The 17,337-nt window shown below is 46.1% G+C and overlaps 1 protein-coding gene across 1 annotated transcript in view; it reads right to left on the bottom strand.

Annotated features, from left to right (window-relative positions):
- The window catches only part of LOC140411285 (calcium-binding protein 1-like), a 261,821-nt gene that overhangs the window by 153,754 nt on the left and 90,730 nt on the right, over nucleotides 1-17,337 (bottom strand). The window contains exon 2 of the mRNA XM_072500407.1: nucleotides 15,044-15,074. Coding sequence (XP_072356508.1) covers nucleotides 15,044-15,074 — 31 coding nt within the window. The remainder of the gene's footprint in view (nucleotides 1-15,043; nucleotides 15,075-17,337) is intronic.

Here is a 17,337-nt window from a genome sequence, read left to right as displayed (position 1 = left end):
GGATTGTGTAGAATGGGAGTGAATGGGAAGGGGTTTGATCCATTGCGATTGTGTAGAATGGGAGTGAATGGGAAGGCGTTTGATCCATTGGGATTGTGTAGAATGGGAGTGAATGGGAAGGGGTTTGATCCATTGGGATTGTGTAGAATGGGAGTGAATGGGAAGGGGTTTGATCCATTGGGATTGTGTAGAATGGGAGTGAATGGGAAGGGGTTTAATCCATTGGGATAGTGTAGAAAGGGAGTGAATGGGAAGGGGATTGATCCATTGGGATTGTGTAGAATGGGAGTGAATGGGACGGGGATTCATCCATTGGGATTGTGTAGAATGGGAGTGAATGGGAAGGGGATCGATCCATTGGGATTGTGTAGAATGGGAGTGAATGGGAAGGGGATCGATCCATTGGGATTGTGTAGAGTGAGAGTGAATGGGAAGGGGATTGATCCATTGGGATTGTGTTTAATGGAAGTGAATTGGAAGGGGTTTGATCCATTGGGATTGTGTGAAATGGGAGTGAATGGGAAGGACTATGAATCCATTGGAATTGTGTAGAATGGGAGTGAATGGGAAGGGAATTGAACCATTGGGATTGTGTGGAATGGGAGTGAATGGGAAGGGGATTGATCCATTGGGATCGTGTAGAATGGGAGTGAATGGGAAGGGGATTGATCCATTGGGATTGTGTTGAATGGGAGTGAATGGGAAGGGGTTTGATCCATTGGGATTGTGTAGAATGGGAGTAAATGGGAAGAGGATTGATCCATTGGGATTGTGTAGAATGGGAGTGAATGGGAAGGGGTTTGACCCATTGGGATTGTGTTGAATAGGAGTGAATGGGAAGGGGTTTGATCCATTGGGATTGTGTAGAATGGGAGTGAATGGGAAGGGGTTTGATCCATTGGGATTGTGTCGAATGGGAGTAAATGGGAAGGGGATTGATCCATTGGGATTGTATAGAATGGGAGTGAATGGGAAGGGGTTTGATCCATTGGGATTGTGTTGAATGGGAGTGAATGGGAAGGGGTTTGATCCATTGGGATTGTGTAGAATGGGAGTGAATGGGAAGGGGTTTGATCTATTGGGATTGTGTACAATGGGAGTGAATGGGAAGGGGATTGATCCATTGGGATTGTGTTGAATGGGAGTGAATGGGAAGGGGATCGATCCATTGGGATTGTGTATACTTGGAGTGAATGGGAAGGGAATTGATACATTGGGATTGTGTACAATGGGAGCGAATGGGATGGGGATTGATCCATTGGGATTGTGAAGAATAGGAGTGAATGGGAATGGGATTTATCCATTGGGATTGTGTAGAATGGGAGTGAATGGGAAGGGGTTTGATCCATTGCGATTGTGTAGAATGGGAGTGAATGGGAAGGCGTTTGATCCATTGGGATTGTGTAGAATGGGAGTGAATGGGAAGGGGTTTGATCCATTGGGATTGTGTAGAATGGGAGTGAATGGGAAGGGGTTTGATCCATTGGGATTGTGTAGAATGGGAGTGAATGGGAAGGGGTTTAATCCATTGGGATAGTGTAGAAAGGGAGTGAATGGGAAGGGGATTGATCCATTGGGATTGTGTAGAATGGGAGTGAATGGGACGGGGATTCATCCATTGGGATTGTGTAGAATGGGAGTGAATGGGAAGGGGATCGATCCATTGGGATTGTGTAGAATGGGAGTGAATGGGAAGGGGATCGATCCATTGGGATTGTGTAGAGTGAGAGTGAATGGGAAGGGGATTGATCCATTGGGATTGTGTTTAATGGAAGTGAATTGGAAGGGGTTTGATCCATTGGGATTGTGTGAAATGGGAGTGAATGGGAAGGACTATGAATCCATTGGAATTGTGTAGAATGGGAGTGAATGGGAAGGGAATTGAACCATTGGGATTGTGTGGAATGGGAGTGAATGGGAAGGGGATTGATCCATTGGGATCGTGTAGAATGGGAGTGAATGGGAAGGGGATTGATCCATTGGGATTGTGTTGAATGGGAGTGAATGGGAAGGGGTTTGATCCATTGGGATTGTGTAGAATGGGAGTAAATGGGAAGAGGATTGATCCATTGGGATTGTGTAGAATGGGAGTGAATGGGAAGGGGTTTGACCCAATGGGATTGTGTTGAATAGAAGTGAATGGGAAGGGGTTTGATCCATTGGGATTGTGTAGAATGGGAGTGAATGGGAAGGGGATCGATCCATTGGGATTGTGTAGAATGGGAGTGAATGGGAAGGGGTTTGATCCATTGGGATTGTGTAGAATGGGAGTGAATGGGAAGGGGTTTAATCCATTGGTATTGTGTAGAAAGGGAGTGAATGGGAAGGGGATTGATCCATTGGGATTGTGTAGAATGGGAGTGAATGGGAAGGGGATTGATCCATTGGGATTGTGTAGAATGGGAGTGAATGGGAAGGGGATCGATCCATTGGGATTGTGTAGAATGGGAGTGAATGGGGAGGGGATTGATCCATTGGGATTGTGTAGAATGGGAGTCAATGGGAAGGGGATTGGTCCATTGGGATTGTGTAGAATGGGAGTGAATGGGAAGGGGATTGATCCATTGGGATTGTGTAGAATGGGAGTGAATGGGAAGGGGATCGATCCATTGGGATTGTGTAGAGTGAGAGTGAATGGGAAGGGGATTGATCCATTGGGATTGTGTTTAATGGGAGTGAATTGGAAGGAGTTTGATCCATTGGGATTGTGTGAAATGGGAGTGAATGGGAAGGACTATGAATCCATTGGAATTGTGTAGAATGGGAGTGAATGGGAAGGGAATTGAACCATTGGGATTGTGTGGAATGGGAGTGAATGGGAAGGGGATTGATCCATTGGGATCGTGTAGAATGGGAGTGAATGGGAAGGGGATTGATCCATTGGGATTGTGTTGAATGGGAGTGAATGGGAAGGGGTTTGATCCATTGGGATTGTGTAGAATGGGAGTAAATGGGAAGAGGATTGATCCATTGGGATGGTGTAGAATGGGAGTGAATGGGAAGGGGTTTGACCCATTGGGATTGTGTTGAATAGGAGTGAATGGGAAGGGGTTTGATCCATTGGGATTGTGTAGAATGGGAGTGAATGGGAAGGGGATCGATCCATTGGGATTGTGTAGAATGGGAGTAAATGGGAATGGGATTGATCCATTGGGATTGTGTAGAATGGGAGTGAATGGGAAGGGGGTTGATCCATTGGGATTGTGTTGAATGGGAGTGAATGGGAAGGGGTTTGATCCATTGGGATTGTGTAGAATGGGAGTGAATGGGAAGGGGATCGACCCATTGGGATTGTGTAGAACGGGTGTGAACGGGAAGGGGTTTGATCCATTGGGATTGTGTAGAATGGGAGTAAATGGGAATGGGATTGATCCATTGGGATTGTGTAGAATGGGAGTGAATGGGAAGGGGGTTGATCCATTGGGATTGTGTTGAATGGGAGTGAATGGGAAGGGGATCGATCCATTGGGATTGTGTAGAGTGAGAGTGAATGGGAAGGGGATTGATCCATTGGGATTGTGTTTAATGGAAGTGAATTGGAAGGGGTTTGATCCATTGGGATTGTGTGAAATGGGAGTGAATGGGAAGGACTATGAATCCATTGGAATTGTGTAGAATGGGAGTGAATGGGAAGGGAATTGAACCATTGGGATTGTGTGGAATGGGAGTGAATGGGAAGGGGATTGATCCATTGGGATCGTGTAGAATGGGAGTGAATGGGAAGGGGATTGATCCATTGGGATTGTGTTGAATGGGAGTGAATGGGAAGGGGTTTGATCCATTGGGATTGTGTAGAATGGGAGTAAATGGGAAGAGGATTGATCCATTGGGATTGTGTAGAATGGGAGTGAATGGGAAGGGGTTTGACCCAATGGGATTGTGTTGAATAGGAGTGAATGGGAAGGGGTTTGATCCATTGGGATTGTGTAGAATGGGAGTGAATGGGAAGGGGATCGATCCATTGGGATTGTGTAGAATGGGAGTGAATGGGAAGGGGTTTGATCCATTGGGATTGTGTAGAATGGGAGTGAATGGGAAGGGGTTTAATCCATTGGTATTGTGTAGAAAGGGAGTGAATGGGAAGGGGATTGATCCATTGGGATTGTGTAGAATGGGAGTGAATGGGAAGGGGATTGATCCATTGGGATTGTGTAGAATGGGAGTGAATGGGAAGGGGATCGATCCATTGGGATTGTGTAGAATGGGAGTGAATGGGGAGGGGATTGATCCATTGGGATTGTGTAGAATGGGAGTCAATGGGAAGGGGATTGGTCCATTGGGATTGTGTAGAATGGGAGTGAATGGGAAGGGGATTGATCCATTGGGATTGTGTAGAATGGGAGTGAATGGGAAGGGGATCGATCCATTGGGATTGTGTAGAGTGAGAGTGAATGGGAAGGGGATTGATCCATTGGGATTGTGTTTAATGGGAGTGAATTGGAAGGAGTTTGATCCATTGGGATTGTGTGAAATGGGAGTGAATGGGAAGGACTATGAATCCATTGGAATTGTGTAGAATGGGAGTGAATGGGAAGGGAATTGAACCATTGGGATTGTGTGGAATGGGAGTGAATGGGAAGGGGATTGATCCATTGGGATCGTGTAGAATGGGAGTGAATGGGAAGGGGATTGATCCATTGGGATTGTGTTGAATGGGAGTGAATGGGAAGGGGTTTGATCCATTGGGATTGTGTAGAATGGGAGTAAATGGGAAGAGGATTGATCCATTGGGATGGTGTAGAATGGGAGTGAATGGGAAGGGGTTTGACCCATTGGGATTGTGTTGAATAGGAGTGAATGGGAAGGGGTTTGATCCATTGGGATTGTGTAGAATGGGAGTGAATGGGAAGGGGATCGATCCATTGGGATTGTGTAGAATGGGAGTAAATGGGAATGGGATTGATCCATTGGGATTGTGTAGAATGGGAGTGAATGGGAAGGGGGTTGATCCATTGGGATTGTGTTGAATGGGAGTGAATGGGAAGGGGTTTGATCCATTGGGATTGTGTAGAATGGGAGTGAATGGGAAGGGGATCGACCCATTGGGATTGTGTAGAACGGGTGTGAACGGGAAGGGGTTTGATCCATTGGGATTGTGTAGAATGGGAGTGAATAGGAAGGGGTTTGATCCATTGGGATTGTATAGAATGGGAGTGAATGGGAAGCGGTCTGATCCATTGGGATTGTGTAGAATGGGAGTGAATGGGAAGGAGATTGATCCATTGGGATTGTGTAGAATGGGAGTGAATGGGAAGGGGTTTGATCCATTGGGATTGTGTACAATGGGAGTGAATGGGAAGGGGTTTGATCCATTGGGATTGTGTAGAATGGGAGTGAATGGGAAGGGGTTTGATCCAATTGGATTGTGTAGAATGGGAGTGAATGGGAAGGGGATTGATTCATTGGGATTGTGTAGAATGGGAGTGAATGGGAAGTGGTTTGATCCATTGGGATTGTGTAGAATGGGAGTGAATGGGAAGGGGTTTGATCCAATTGGATTGTGTAGAATGGGAGTGAATGGGAAGGGGATTGATCCATTGGGATTGTGTAGAATGGGAGTGAATGGGACGGGTTTGATCCATTTGGATTGTGTACAATGGGAGTGATGGGAGTGAATGGGAAGGGGTTTGATCCATTGGGATTGTGTTGAATGGGAGTGAATGGGAAGGTGGTTGATCCATTGGGATTGTGTAGAATGGGAATGAATGGGAAGTGGTTTGCTCCATTGGGATTGTGTAGATTGGGAGTGAATGAAAAGGGGATTGATCAATTGGGATTGTGTTGAATGGGAGTGAATGGGATGGTGTTTCATCCATTGGGATGGTGTACAATGGGAGTGAATGGGAAGGGGTTTGATCCATTAGGATTGTGCACAATGGGAGTGATGGGAGTGAATGGGAACTGTTTGATCCATTGGGATTGTGTTGAATGGGAGTGAATGGGAAGGGGATTGATCCATTGGGTTTGTCTAGTATAGGAGTGTATGGGAAGGGGTTTGATCCATTGGGATCGTGTAGAATGTGAGTGAATGGGAAGGGGATTGATCCATTGGGATTGTATAGAATGCGAGTGAGTGGGAAGGGGTTTGATCCATTGGGATTGTGTAGAATGGGAGTGAATGGGAAGCGGATTGATCCATTGGGATTGTCTAGAATTGGAGTAAATGGGAAGGTGTTTGATCCATTGGGATTGTGTACAATGGGAGTAAATGGGAAGGGGATTGATCCATTGGGATTGTATAGAATGGGAGTGAATGGGAAGGGGTTTGATCCATTGGGATTGTGTTGAATGGGAGTGAATGGGAAGGGGTTTGATCCATTGGGATTGTGTAGAATGGGAGTGAATGGGAAGGGGTTTGATCTATTGGGATTGTGTACAATGGGAGTGAATGGGAAGGGGATTGATCCATTGGGATTGTGTTGAATGGGAGTGAATGGGAAGGGAATTGATACATTGGGATAGTGTACAATGGGAGCGATTGTGATGGGGATTGATCCATTGGGATTGTGAAGAATAGGAGTGAATGGGAATGGGATTTATCCATTGGGATTGTGTAGAATGGGAGTGAATGTGAAGGGGTTTGATCCATTGGGATTGTGTAGAATGGGAGTGAATGGGAAGGCGTTTGATCCATTGGGATTGTGTAGAATGGGAGTGAATGGGAAGGGGTTTGTTCCATTGGGATTGTGTAGAATGGGAGTGAATGGGAAGGGGTTTGATCCATTGGGATTGTGTAGAATGGGAGTGAATGGGAATGGGTTTGATCCATTGGGATTGTGTAGAAAGGGAGTGAATGGGAAGGGGATTGATCCATTGGGATTGTGTAGAATGGGAGTGAATGGGAAGGGGTTGATCCATTGGGATTGTGTAGAATGGGAGTGAATGGGAAGGGGATCGATCCATTGGGATTGTGTATAATGGGAGTGAATGGGAAGGGGATTGATCCATTGGGATTGTGTAGAATGGGAGTGAATGGGAAGGGGATTGGTCCATTGGGATAGTGTAGAATGGGAGTGAATGGGAAGGGGATTGATCCATTGGGATTGTGTAGAATGGGAGTGAATGGGAAGGGGATCGATCCATTGGGATTGTGTAGAGTGAGAGTGAATGGGAAGGGGATTGATCCATTGGGATTGTGTTTAATGGGAGTGAATGGGAAGGGGCTTGATCCATTGGGATTGTGTGAAATGGGAGTGAATGGGAAGGACTATGAATCCATTGGAATTGTGAAGAATGGGAGTGAATGGGAAGGGAATTGAACCATTGGGATTGTGTGGAATGGGAGTGAATGGGAAGGGGATTGATCCATTGGGATCGTGTAGAATGGGAGTGAATGGGAAGGGGATTGATCCATTGGGATTGTGTTGAATGGGAGTGAATGCGAAGGGGTTTGATCCGTTGGGATTGTGTAGAATGGGAGTAAATGGGAAGAGGATTGATCCATTGGGATTGTGTAGAATGGGAGTGAATGGGAAGGGGTTTGACCCATTGGGATTGTGTTGAATAGGAGTGAATGGGAAGGGGTTTGATCCATTGGGATTGTGTAGAATGGGAGTGAATGGGAAGGGGATCGATCCATTGGGATTGTGTAGAATGGGAGTAAATGGGAATGGGATTGATCCATTGGGATTGTGTAGAATGGGAGTGAATGGGAAGGGGATTGATCCATTGGGATTGTGTAGAATGGGTGTGAATGGGAAGGAGATTGATCCATTGGGATTGTGTAGAATGGGAGTGAATGGGAAGGTGTTTGATCCATTGGGATTGTGTAGAATGGGAGTGAAATGGAAGGAGATTGATCCATTGGGATTGTGTACAATGGGAGTGAATGGGAAGGGGTTTGATCCATTGGGATTGTGTAGAATGGGAGTGAATGGGAAAGGGATTGATCCATTGGGATTGTGTTGAATGGGAGTGAATGGGGAGCGTTTGATCCATTAGGATTGTGTACAATGGGAGTGATGGGAGTGAATGGGAAGGGGTTTGATCCATTGGGATTGTGTAGAATGGGAGTGAATGGGAAGGGGTTTGATCCATTGGGATTGTGTTGAATGGGAGTGAATGGGAAGGGGTTTGATCCTTTGGGATTGTATAGAATGGGAGTGAATGGGAAGGAGATTGATCAATTGGGATTGTGTAGAATGGGAGTGAATGGGAAGGTGTTTGATCCATTGGGATTGTGTAGAATGGGAGTGAATGGGAAGGAGATTGATCCATTGGGATTGTGTACAATGGGAGTGAATGGGAAGGGGTTTGATCCATTGGGATTGTGTAGAATGGGAGTGAATGGGAAAGGGATTGATCCATTGGGATTGTGTTGAATGGGAGTGAATGGGGAGCGTTTGATCCATTAGGATTGTGTACAATGGGAGTGATGGGAGTGAATGGGAAGGGGTTTGATCCATTGGGATTGTGTTGAATGGGAGTGAATGGGAAGGGGGTTGATCCATTGGGATTCTGTAGAATGGGAGTGAATGGGATGGGGATTGACCAATTGGGATTGTGCAGAATGTGAGTGAATGGGATGGGGTTTCATCCATTGGGATTGTGTACAATGGGAGTAATGGGACTGAATGGGAAGTGTTTGATCCATTGGGATTGTGTTGAATGGGAGTGAATGGGAAGGGGACTGATCCATTGGGTTTGTGTAGAATAGGAGTGCATGCGAAGGGGTTTGATCCATTGGGATCGTGTAGAATGGGAGTGAATGCGAAGGGGTTTGATCCATTGGGATCGTGTAGAATGGGAGTGAATGGGAAGGGGATTGATCCATTGGGATTGTGTAGAATGGGAGTGAATGGGAAGGGGATTGATCCATTGTGATTGTGTAGAATGGGAGTAAATGGGAATAGGATTGATCCATTGGGATTGTGTAGAATGGGAGTGAATGGGAAGGGGTTTGATCCATTGGGATTGTGTAGAATTGGAATGAATGGGAAGGGGTTTGATCCATTGGGATTGTGTAGAATGGGAGTGAATGGGAAGGGGATCGATCCATTGTGATTGTGTAGAATGGGAGTAAATGGGAAGGGGATTGATCCATTGGGATTGTGTAGAATGGAGTGAATGGGAAGGGGGTTGATCCATTGGGATTGTGTTGAATGGGAGTGAATGGGAAGGGGTTTGATCCATTGGGATTGTGTAGAATGGGAGTGAATGGGAAGGGGATCGATCCATTGGGATTGTGTAGAATGGGAGTGAATGGGAAGCGGTCTGATCCATTGGGATTGTGTAGAATGGCAGTGAATGGGAAGGAGATTGATCCATTGGGATTGTGTACACTGGGAGTGAATGGGAAGGGGTTTGATCCATTGGGATTGTGTAGAATGGGAGTAAATGGGAAGGGGATTAATCCATTGGGAATGTGTAGAATGGGAGTGAATAGGACGGGTTCGATCCATTAGGATTGTGTACAATGGGAGTGATGGCAGTGAATGGGAAGTGGTTTGATCCATTGGGATTGTGTTGAATGGGAGTGAATGGGAAGGGGGTTGATCCATTGGGATTGTGTAGAATGGGAGTGAATGGGAAGGGGTTTGATCCATTGGGATTGTGTAGAATGGGAGTGAATGGGAAGGGGTTTGATCAATTGGGATTGTGTAGAATGGGAGTGAATGGGATGGGGTTTCATCCATTGGGATTGTGTACAATGGGAGTGAATGGGAAGGGGTTTGATCCATTGGGATTGTGTTGAATGGGTGTGAATGGGAAGCGGATTGAACCATTGGGTTTGTGTAGAATAGGAGTGTATGGGAAGGGGTTTGATCCATTGGGATTGTGTAGAATGGGAGTGAATGGGAAGTGGTTTGATCCATTGGGATTGTGTAGAATAATAGTGAATGGGAAGGGGTTTGATCCATTGGGTTTGTGTAGAATGGGAGTGAATGGGAAGGGGTTTGACCATTGGGATTGTGTAGAATGGGAGTGAATGGGAAGGGGTTTGATCCATTGGGATTGTGTACAATGCGAGTGCATGGGCAGGGGTTTGATCCACTGGGATTGTGTAGAATGGGAGTGAATGTGAAGGGGATTGATCCATTAGGATTGTGTTGAATGGGAGTTAATGAGAAGGGGATCGATCCATTGGGATTGTGTATACTGGGAGTGAATGTGAAGGGAATTGATACATTGGGATTGAGTACAAAGGGAGTAAATGGGATGGGGATTGATCCATTGGGATTGTGTAGAATGGGAGTGAATGGGAATGGGATTGATCCATTGGGATTGTGTAGAATGGGAGTGAATGGGAATGGGATTGATCCATTGGGATTGATCCATTGGGATTGTGTAGAATGGGAGTGAATGGGAAGGGGTTTGATCCATTGGGATTGTGTAGAATGGGAGTGAATGGGAAGGGGTTTGATCCATTGGGATTGTGTAGAATGGGAGTGAATTGGAAGGGGTTTGATCCATTGGGATTGTGTAGAATGGGAGTGAATTGGAAGGGGTTTGATCCATTGGGATTGTGTAGAATGGGAGTGAATGGGAAGGGGATTGATCCACTGGGATTGTGCAGAATGGGAGTTAATGGGAAGGGGATTGATCCATTGGGATTGTGTAGAATGGGAGTGAATGGGAAGGGGATTGATCCATTGGGATTGTGTAGAATGGGAGTGAATGGGAATTGATCCATTGGGATTGTGTAGAATGGGAGTGAATGGGAAGGGGTTTGACCCATTGGGATTGTGTTGAATAGGAGTGAATGGGAAGGGGTTTGATCCATTGGGATTGTGTAGAATGGGAGTGAATGGGAAGGGGATCGATCCATTGGGATTGTGTAGAATGGGAGTAAATGGGAATGGGATTGATCCATTGGGATTGTGTAGAATGGGAGTGAATGGGAAGGGGATTGATCCATTGGGATTGTGTAGAATGGGTGTGAATGGGAAGGAGATTGATCCATTGGGATTGTGTAGAATGGGAGTGAATGGGAAGGTGTTTGATCCATTGGGATTGTGTAGAATGGGAGTGAATGGGAAGGAGATTGATCCATTGGGATTGTGTACAATGGGAGTGAATGGGAAGGGGTTTGATCCATTGGGATTGTGTAGAATGGGAGTGAATGGGAAAGGGATTGATCCATTGGGATTGTGTTGAATGGGAGTGAATGGGGAGCGTTTGATCCATTAGGATTGTGTACAATGGGAGTGATGGGAGTGAATGGGAAGGGGTTTGATCCATTGGGATTGTGTAGAATGGGAGTGAATGGGAAGGGGTTTGATCCATTGGGATTGTGTTGAATGGGAGTGAATGGGAAGGGGTTTGATCCTTTGGGATTGTATAGAATGGGAGTGAATGGGAAGGAGATTGATCCATTGGGATTGTGTAGAATGGGAGTGAATGGGAAGGTGTTTGATCCATTGGGATTGTGTAGAATGGGAGTGAATGGGAAGGAGATTGATCCATTGGGATTGTGTACAATGGGAGTGAATGGGAAGGGGTTTGATCCATTGGGATTGTGTAGAATGGGAGTGAATGGGAAAGGGATTGATCCATTGGGATTGTGTTGAATGGGAGTGAATGGGGAGCGTTTGATCCATTAGGATTGTGTACAATGGGAGTGATGGGAGTGAATGGGAAGGGGTTTGATCCATTGGGATTGTGTTGAATGGGAGTGAATGGGAAGGGGGTTGATCCATTGGGATTCTGTAGAATGGGAGTGAATGGGATGGGGATTGACCAATTGGGATTGTGCAGAATGTGAGTGAATGGGATGGGGTTTCATCCATTGGGATTGTGTACAATGGGAGTAATGGGACTGAATGGGAAGTGTTTGATCCATTGGGATTGTGTTGAATGGGAGTGAATGGGAAGGGGATTGATCCATTGGGTTTGTGTAGAATAGGAGTGCATGCGAAGGGGTTTGATCCATTGGGATCGTGTAGAATGGGAGTGAATGCGAAGGGGTTTGATCCATTGGGATCGTGTAGAATGGGAGTGAATGGGAAGGGGATTGATCCATTGGGATTGTGTAGAATGGGAGTGAATGGGAAGGGGATTGATCCATTGTGATTGTGTAGAATGGGAGTAAATGGGAATAGGATTGATCCATTGGGATTGTGTAGAATGGGAGTGAATGGGAAGGCGTTTGATCCATGGGATTGTGTTGAATGGGAGAGAATGGGAAGGGGTTTGATCCATTGGGATTGTGTAGAATGGGAGTGAATGGGAAGGGGATCGATCCATTGTGATTGTGTAGAATGGGAGTAAATGGGAAGGGGATTGATCCATTGGGATTGTGTAGAATGGAGTGAATGGGAAGGGGGTTGATCCATTGGGATTGTGTTGAATGGGAGTGAATGGGAAGGGGTTTGATCCATTGGGATTGTGTAGAATGGGAGTGAATGGGAAGGGGATCGATCCATTGGGATTGTGTAGAATGGGAGTGAATGAGAAGGGGATCGATCCATTGGGATTGTGTAGAATGGGAGTGAACGGGAAGGGGTCTGATCCATTGTGATTGTGTAGAATGGGAGTGAATGGGAAGGGGTTTGATCCATTGGGTTTGTGTAGAATGGGAGTGAATGGGAAGCGGTCTGATCCATTGGGATTGTGTAGAATGGCAGTGAATGGGAAGGAGATTGATCCATTGGGATTGTGTACACTGGGAGTGAATGGGAAGGGGTTTGATCCATTGGGATTGTGTAGAATGGGAGTAAATGGGAAGGGGATTAATCCATTGGGAATGTGTAGAATGGGAGTGAATAGGACGGGTTCGATCCATTAGGATTGTGTACAATGGGAGTGATGGCAGTGAATGGGAAGTGGTTTGATCCATTGGGATTGTGTTGAATGGGAGTGAATGGGAAGGGGGTTGATCCATTGGGATTGTGTAGAATGGGAGTGAATGGGAAGGGGTTTGATCCATTGGGATTGTGTAGAATGGGAGTGAATGGGAAGGGGTTTGATCAATTGGGATTGTGTAGAATGGGAGTGAATGGGATGGGGTTTCATCCATTGGGATTGTGTACAATGGGAGTGAATGGGAAGGGGTTTGATCCATTGGGATTGTGTTGAATGGGTGTGAATGGGAAGCGGATTGAACCATTGGGTTTGTGTAGAATAGGAGTGTATGGGAAGGGGTTTGATCCATTGGGATTGTGTAGAATGGGAGTGAATGGGAAGTGGTTTGATCCATTGGGATTGTGTAGAATAATAGTGAATGGGAAGGGGTTTGATCCATTGGGTTTGTGTAGAATGGGAGTGAATGGGAAGGGGTTTGACCATTGGGATTGTGTAGAATGGGAGTGAATGGGAAGGGGTTTGATCCATTGGGATTGTGTACAATGCGAGTGCATGGGCAGGGGTTTGATCCACTGGGATTGTGTAGAATGGGAGTGAATGGGAAGGGGATTGATCCATTAGGATTGTGTTGAATGGGAGTTAATGGGAAGGGGATCGATCCATTGGGATTGTGTATACTGGGAGTGAATGTGAAGGGAATTGATACATTGGGATTGTGTACAAAGGGAGTAAATGGGATGGGGATTGATCCATTGGGATTGTGTAGAATGGGAGTGAATGGGAATGGGATTGATCCATTGGGATTGTGTAGAATGGGAGTGAATGGGAATGGGATTGATCCATTGGGATTGATCCATTGGGATTGTGTAGAATGGGAGTGAATGGGAAGGGGTTTGATCCATTGGGATTGTGTAGAATGGGAGTGAATGGGAAGGGGTTTGATCCATTGGGATTGTGTAGAATGGGAGTGAATTGGAAGGGGTTTGATCCATTGGGATTGTGTAGAATGGGAGTGAATTGGAAGGGGTTTGATCCATTGGGATTGTGTAGAATGGGAGTGAATGGGAAGGGGATTGATCCACTGGGATTGTGCAGAATGGGAGTTAATGGGAAGGGGATTGATCCATTGGGATTGTGTAGAATGGGAGTGAATGGGAAGGGGATTGATCCATTGGGATTGTGTAGAATGGGAGTGAATGGGAATTGATCCATTGGGATTGTGTAGAATGGGAGTGAATGGGAAGGGGTTTGATCCATTGGGATTGTGTACAATGGGAGTGAATGGGAAGGGGATTGGTCCATTAGGATTGTGTTGAATGGGAGTGAATGGGAATGGGATTGATCCATTGGGATTGTGTAGAATGGGAGTGAATGGGAATGGGATTGATCCATTGGGATTGATCCATTGGGATTGTGTAGAATGGGAGTGAATGGGAAGGGGTTTGATCCATTGGGATTGTGTAGAATGGGAGTGAATGGGAAGGGGTTTGATCCATTGGGATTGTGTAGAATGGGAGAGAATGGGAAGGGGTTTGATCCATTGGGATTGTGTAGAATAGGAGTGAATGCTAAGTGGATTGATCCATTGGGATTGTGTAGAATGGGAGTGAATGGGAAGGGGTTTGATCCATTGGGATTGTGTAGAATGGGAGTGAATGTGACGGGGACTGATCCATTGGGATTGTGTAGAATGGGAGTGAATGGGAAGGGGATCGATCCATTGGGATTGTGTAGAATGGGAGTGAATGGGAAGGGGATATATCCATTGGGATAGTGTACAATGGGAGTGAATTGGAAGGGGTTAGATCCATTGGGATTGTGTAGAATGGGAGTGAATGGGAAGGGGTTTGATCCATTGGGATTGTTTAGAATGGGAGGGAATTGGAAGGGGTTTGATCCATTGGGATTGTGTAGAATGGGAGTGAATGGGAAGGGGTTTGATCCATTAGGATTGTGTAGAATAGGAGTGAATGGGAAGGGGTTTGATCCATTGGGATTGTGTAGAATGGGAGTGAATGGGAAGGGGATTGATCCACTGGGATTGTGTAGAATGGGAGTGAATGGGAAGGGGATTGATCCATTGGGATTGTGTAGAATGGGAGTGAATGGGAAGGGGATTGATCCATTGGGATTGTGTAGAATGGGAGTGAATGGGAAGGGGTTTGATCCATTGGGATTGTGTAGAATGGGAGTGAATGGGAAGGGGATTGATCCATTGGGATTGTGTAGATTGGGAGTGAATGGGAAGGCGTTTTATCCATTTGTTAACTGAAGAAGATTTATAACATCTTAAATTTACCTTCAATCTCCTCCGTTGTTAATTCACGGTCCTAGAGACAGAGAACATATTGGTTATCGTGAAAAACCCACACCCCTCACTGTAACACTCTGATATACCTCACACCCCTCTCTGTAACACTGATATACCCCACACCCCTCACTGTAACACTGATATACCCCACACCCCTCACTGTAACACTGATATACCCCACACCCCTCACTGTAACACTGATATACCCCACACCCCTCACTGTAACACTGATATATCCCACACTCCTCACTGTAACACTGATATACCTCACACCCCTCACTGTAACACTGATATACCCCACATCCCTCACTGTAACACATTGATATATCCCACACACCTCACTGTAACATTGATATACCCCATACACTCACTGTAAGACTGATATGCCCCACACCCCTCACTGTAACACTCTGATATACCCCACATCCCTCACTGTAACACATTGATATACCCCACACACCTCCCTGTAACATTGATATACCCCATACACTCACTGTAATACTGATATGCCCCGCACCCCTCACTGTAACACTGATATACCCCACACCCCTCACTGTAACACTCTGATATGCCCCACACCCCTCACCGTAACACTCTGATATACCCCACATCCTTCACTGTAACACTCTGATATACCCCACACACCTCACTGTAACATTGATATTCCCCACACCCCTCACTGTAACATTGATATACCCCAGACCCCTCACAGTAATATTGATATACCCCACACACCTCACTGTTACACTGATTGTACCCCACACCCCTCACTGTAACACAGATATACCCCACACCCCTCACTGTAACACTGATATATCCCACACCCCTCACTGTAACACTGATATACCCCACACCCCTCACTGTAACACTGATATACAACACACCCCTCACTGTAACACTGATATACCCCACACCCCTCACTGTAACACTCTGATATATCCCACACCCCTCACTGTAACACTGATATACCCCACACCCCTCACTGTAACACTGATATACCCCACACCCCTCACTGTAACATTCTCATACACGCCACACCCCTCACTGAAATACTCTGATATACCCCACACCCCTCACTGAAACACTCTGATATACCCCACACCCCTCACTGTAACACTGATATACCCCACACCCCTCACTGTATCACTCTGATATACCCCACACCCCTCACTGAAATACTCTGATATACCCCACACCCCTCACTTTAACACTCTGATATACCCCTCACTGTAACATTGATATACCCCACACCCCTCACTGTAACACTCTGATATACCCCACACCCCTCACTGTAACACTGATATACCCCACACCCCTCACTGTAACACTGATATATCCCACACTCCTCACTGTAACACTGATATACCTCACACCCCTCACTGTAACACTGATATACCCCACATCCCTCACTGTAACACATTGATATATCCCACACACCTCACTGTAACATTGATATACCCCATACACTCACTGTAAGACTGATATGCCCCACACCCCTCACTGTAACACTCTGATATACCCCACATCCCTCACTGTAACACATTGATATACCCCACACACCTCCCTGTAACATTGATATACCCCATACACTCACTGTAATACTGATATGCCCCGCACCCCTCACTGTAACACTGATATACCCCACACCCCTCACTGTAACACTCTGATATGCCCCACACCCCTCACCGTAACACTCTGATATACCCCACATCCTTCACTGTAACACTCTGATATACCCCACACACCTCACTGTAACATTGATATTCCCCACACCCCTCACTGTAACATTGATATACCCCAGACCCCTCACAGTAATATTGATATACCCCACACACCTCACTGTTACACTGATTGTACCCCACACCCCTCACTGTAACACAGATATACCCCACACCCCTCACTGTAACACTGATATATCCCACACCCCTCACTGTAACACTGATATACCCCACACCCCTCACTGTAACACTGATATACAACACACCCCTCACTGTAACACTGATATACCCCACACCCCTCACTGTAACACTCTGATATATCCCACACCCCTCACTGTAACACTGATATACCCCACACCCCTCACTGTAACACTGATATACCCCACACCCCTCACTGTAACATTCTCATACACGCCACACCCCTCACTGAAATACTCTGATATACCCCACACCCCTCACTGAAACACTCTGATATACCCCACACCCCTCACTGTAACACTGATATACCCCACACCCCTCACTGTATCACTCTGATATACCCCACACCCCTCACTGAAATACTCT

This window comes from Scyliorhinus torazame, chromosome 4 (genome assembly GCF_047496885.1).
Source record: "Scyliorhinus torazame isolate Kashiwa2021f chromosome 4, sScyTor2.1, whole genome shotgun sequence".
NCBI lineage: Eukaryota > Metazoa > Chordata > Chondrichthyes > Carcharhiniformes > Scyliorhinidae > Scyliorhinus > Scyliorhinus torazame.
Note: the sequence above shows the minus strand (reverse complement) of the source record. Positions and strands in the feature narration are given on the sequence as shown.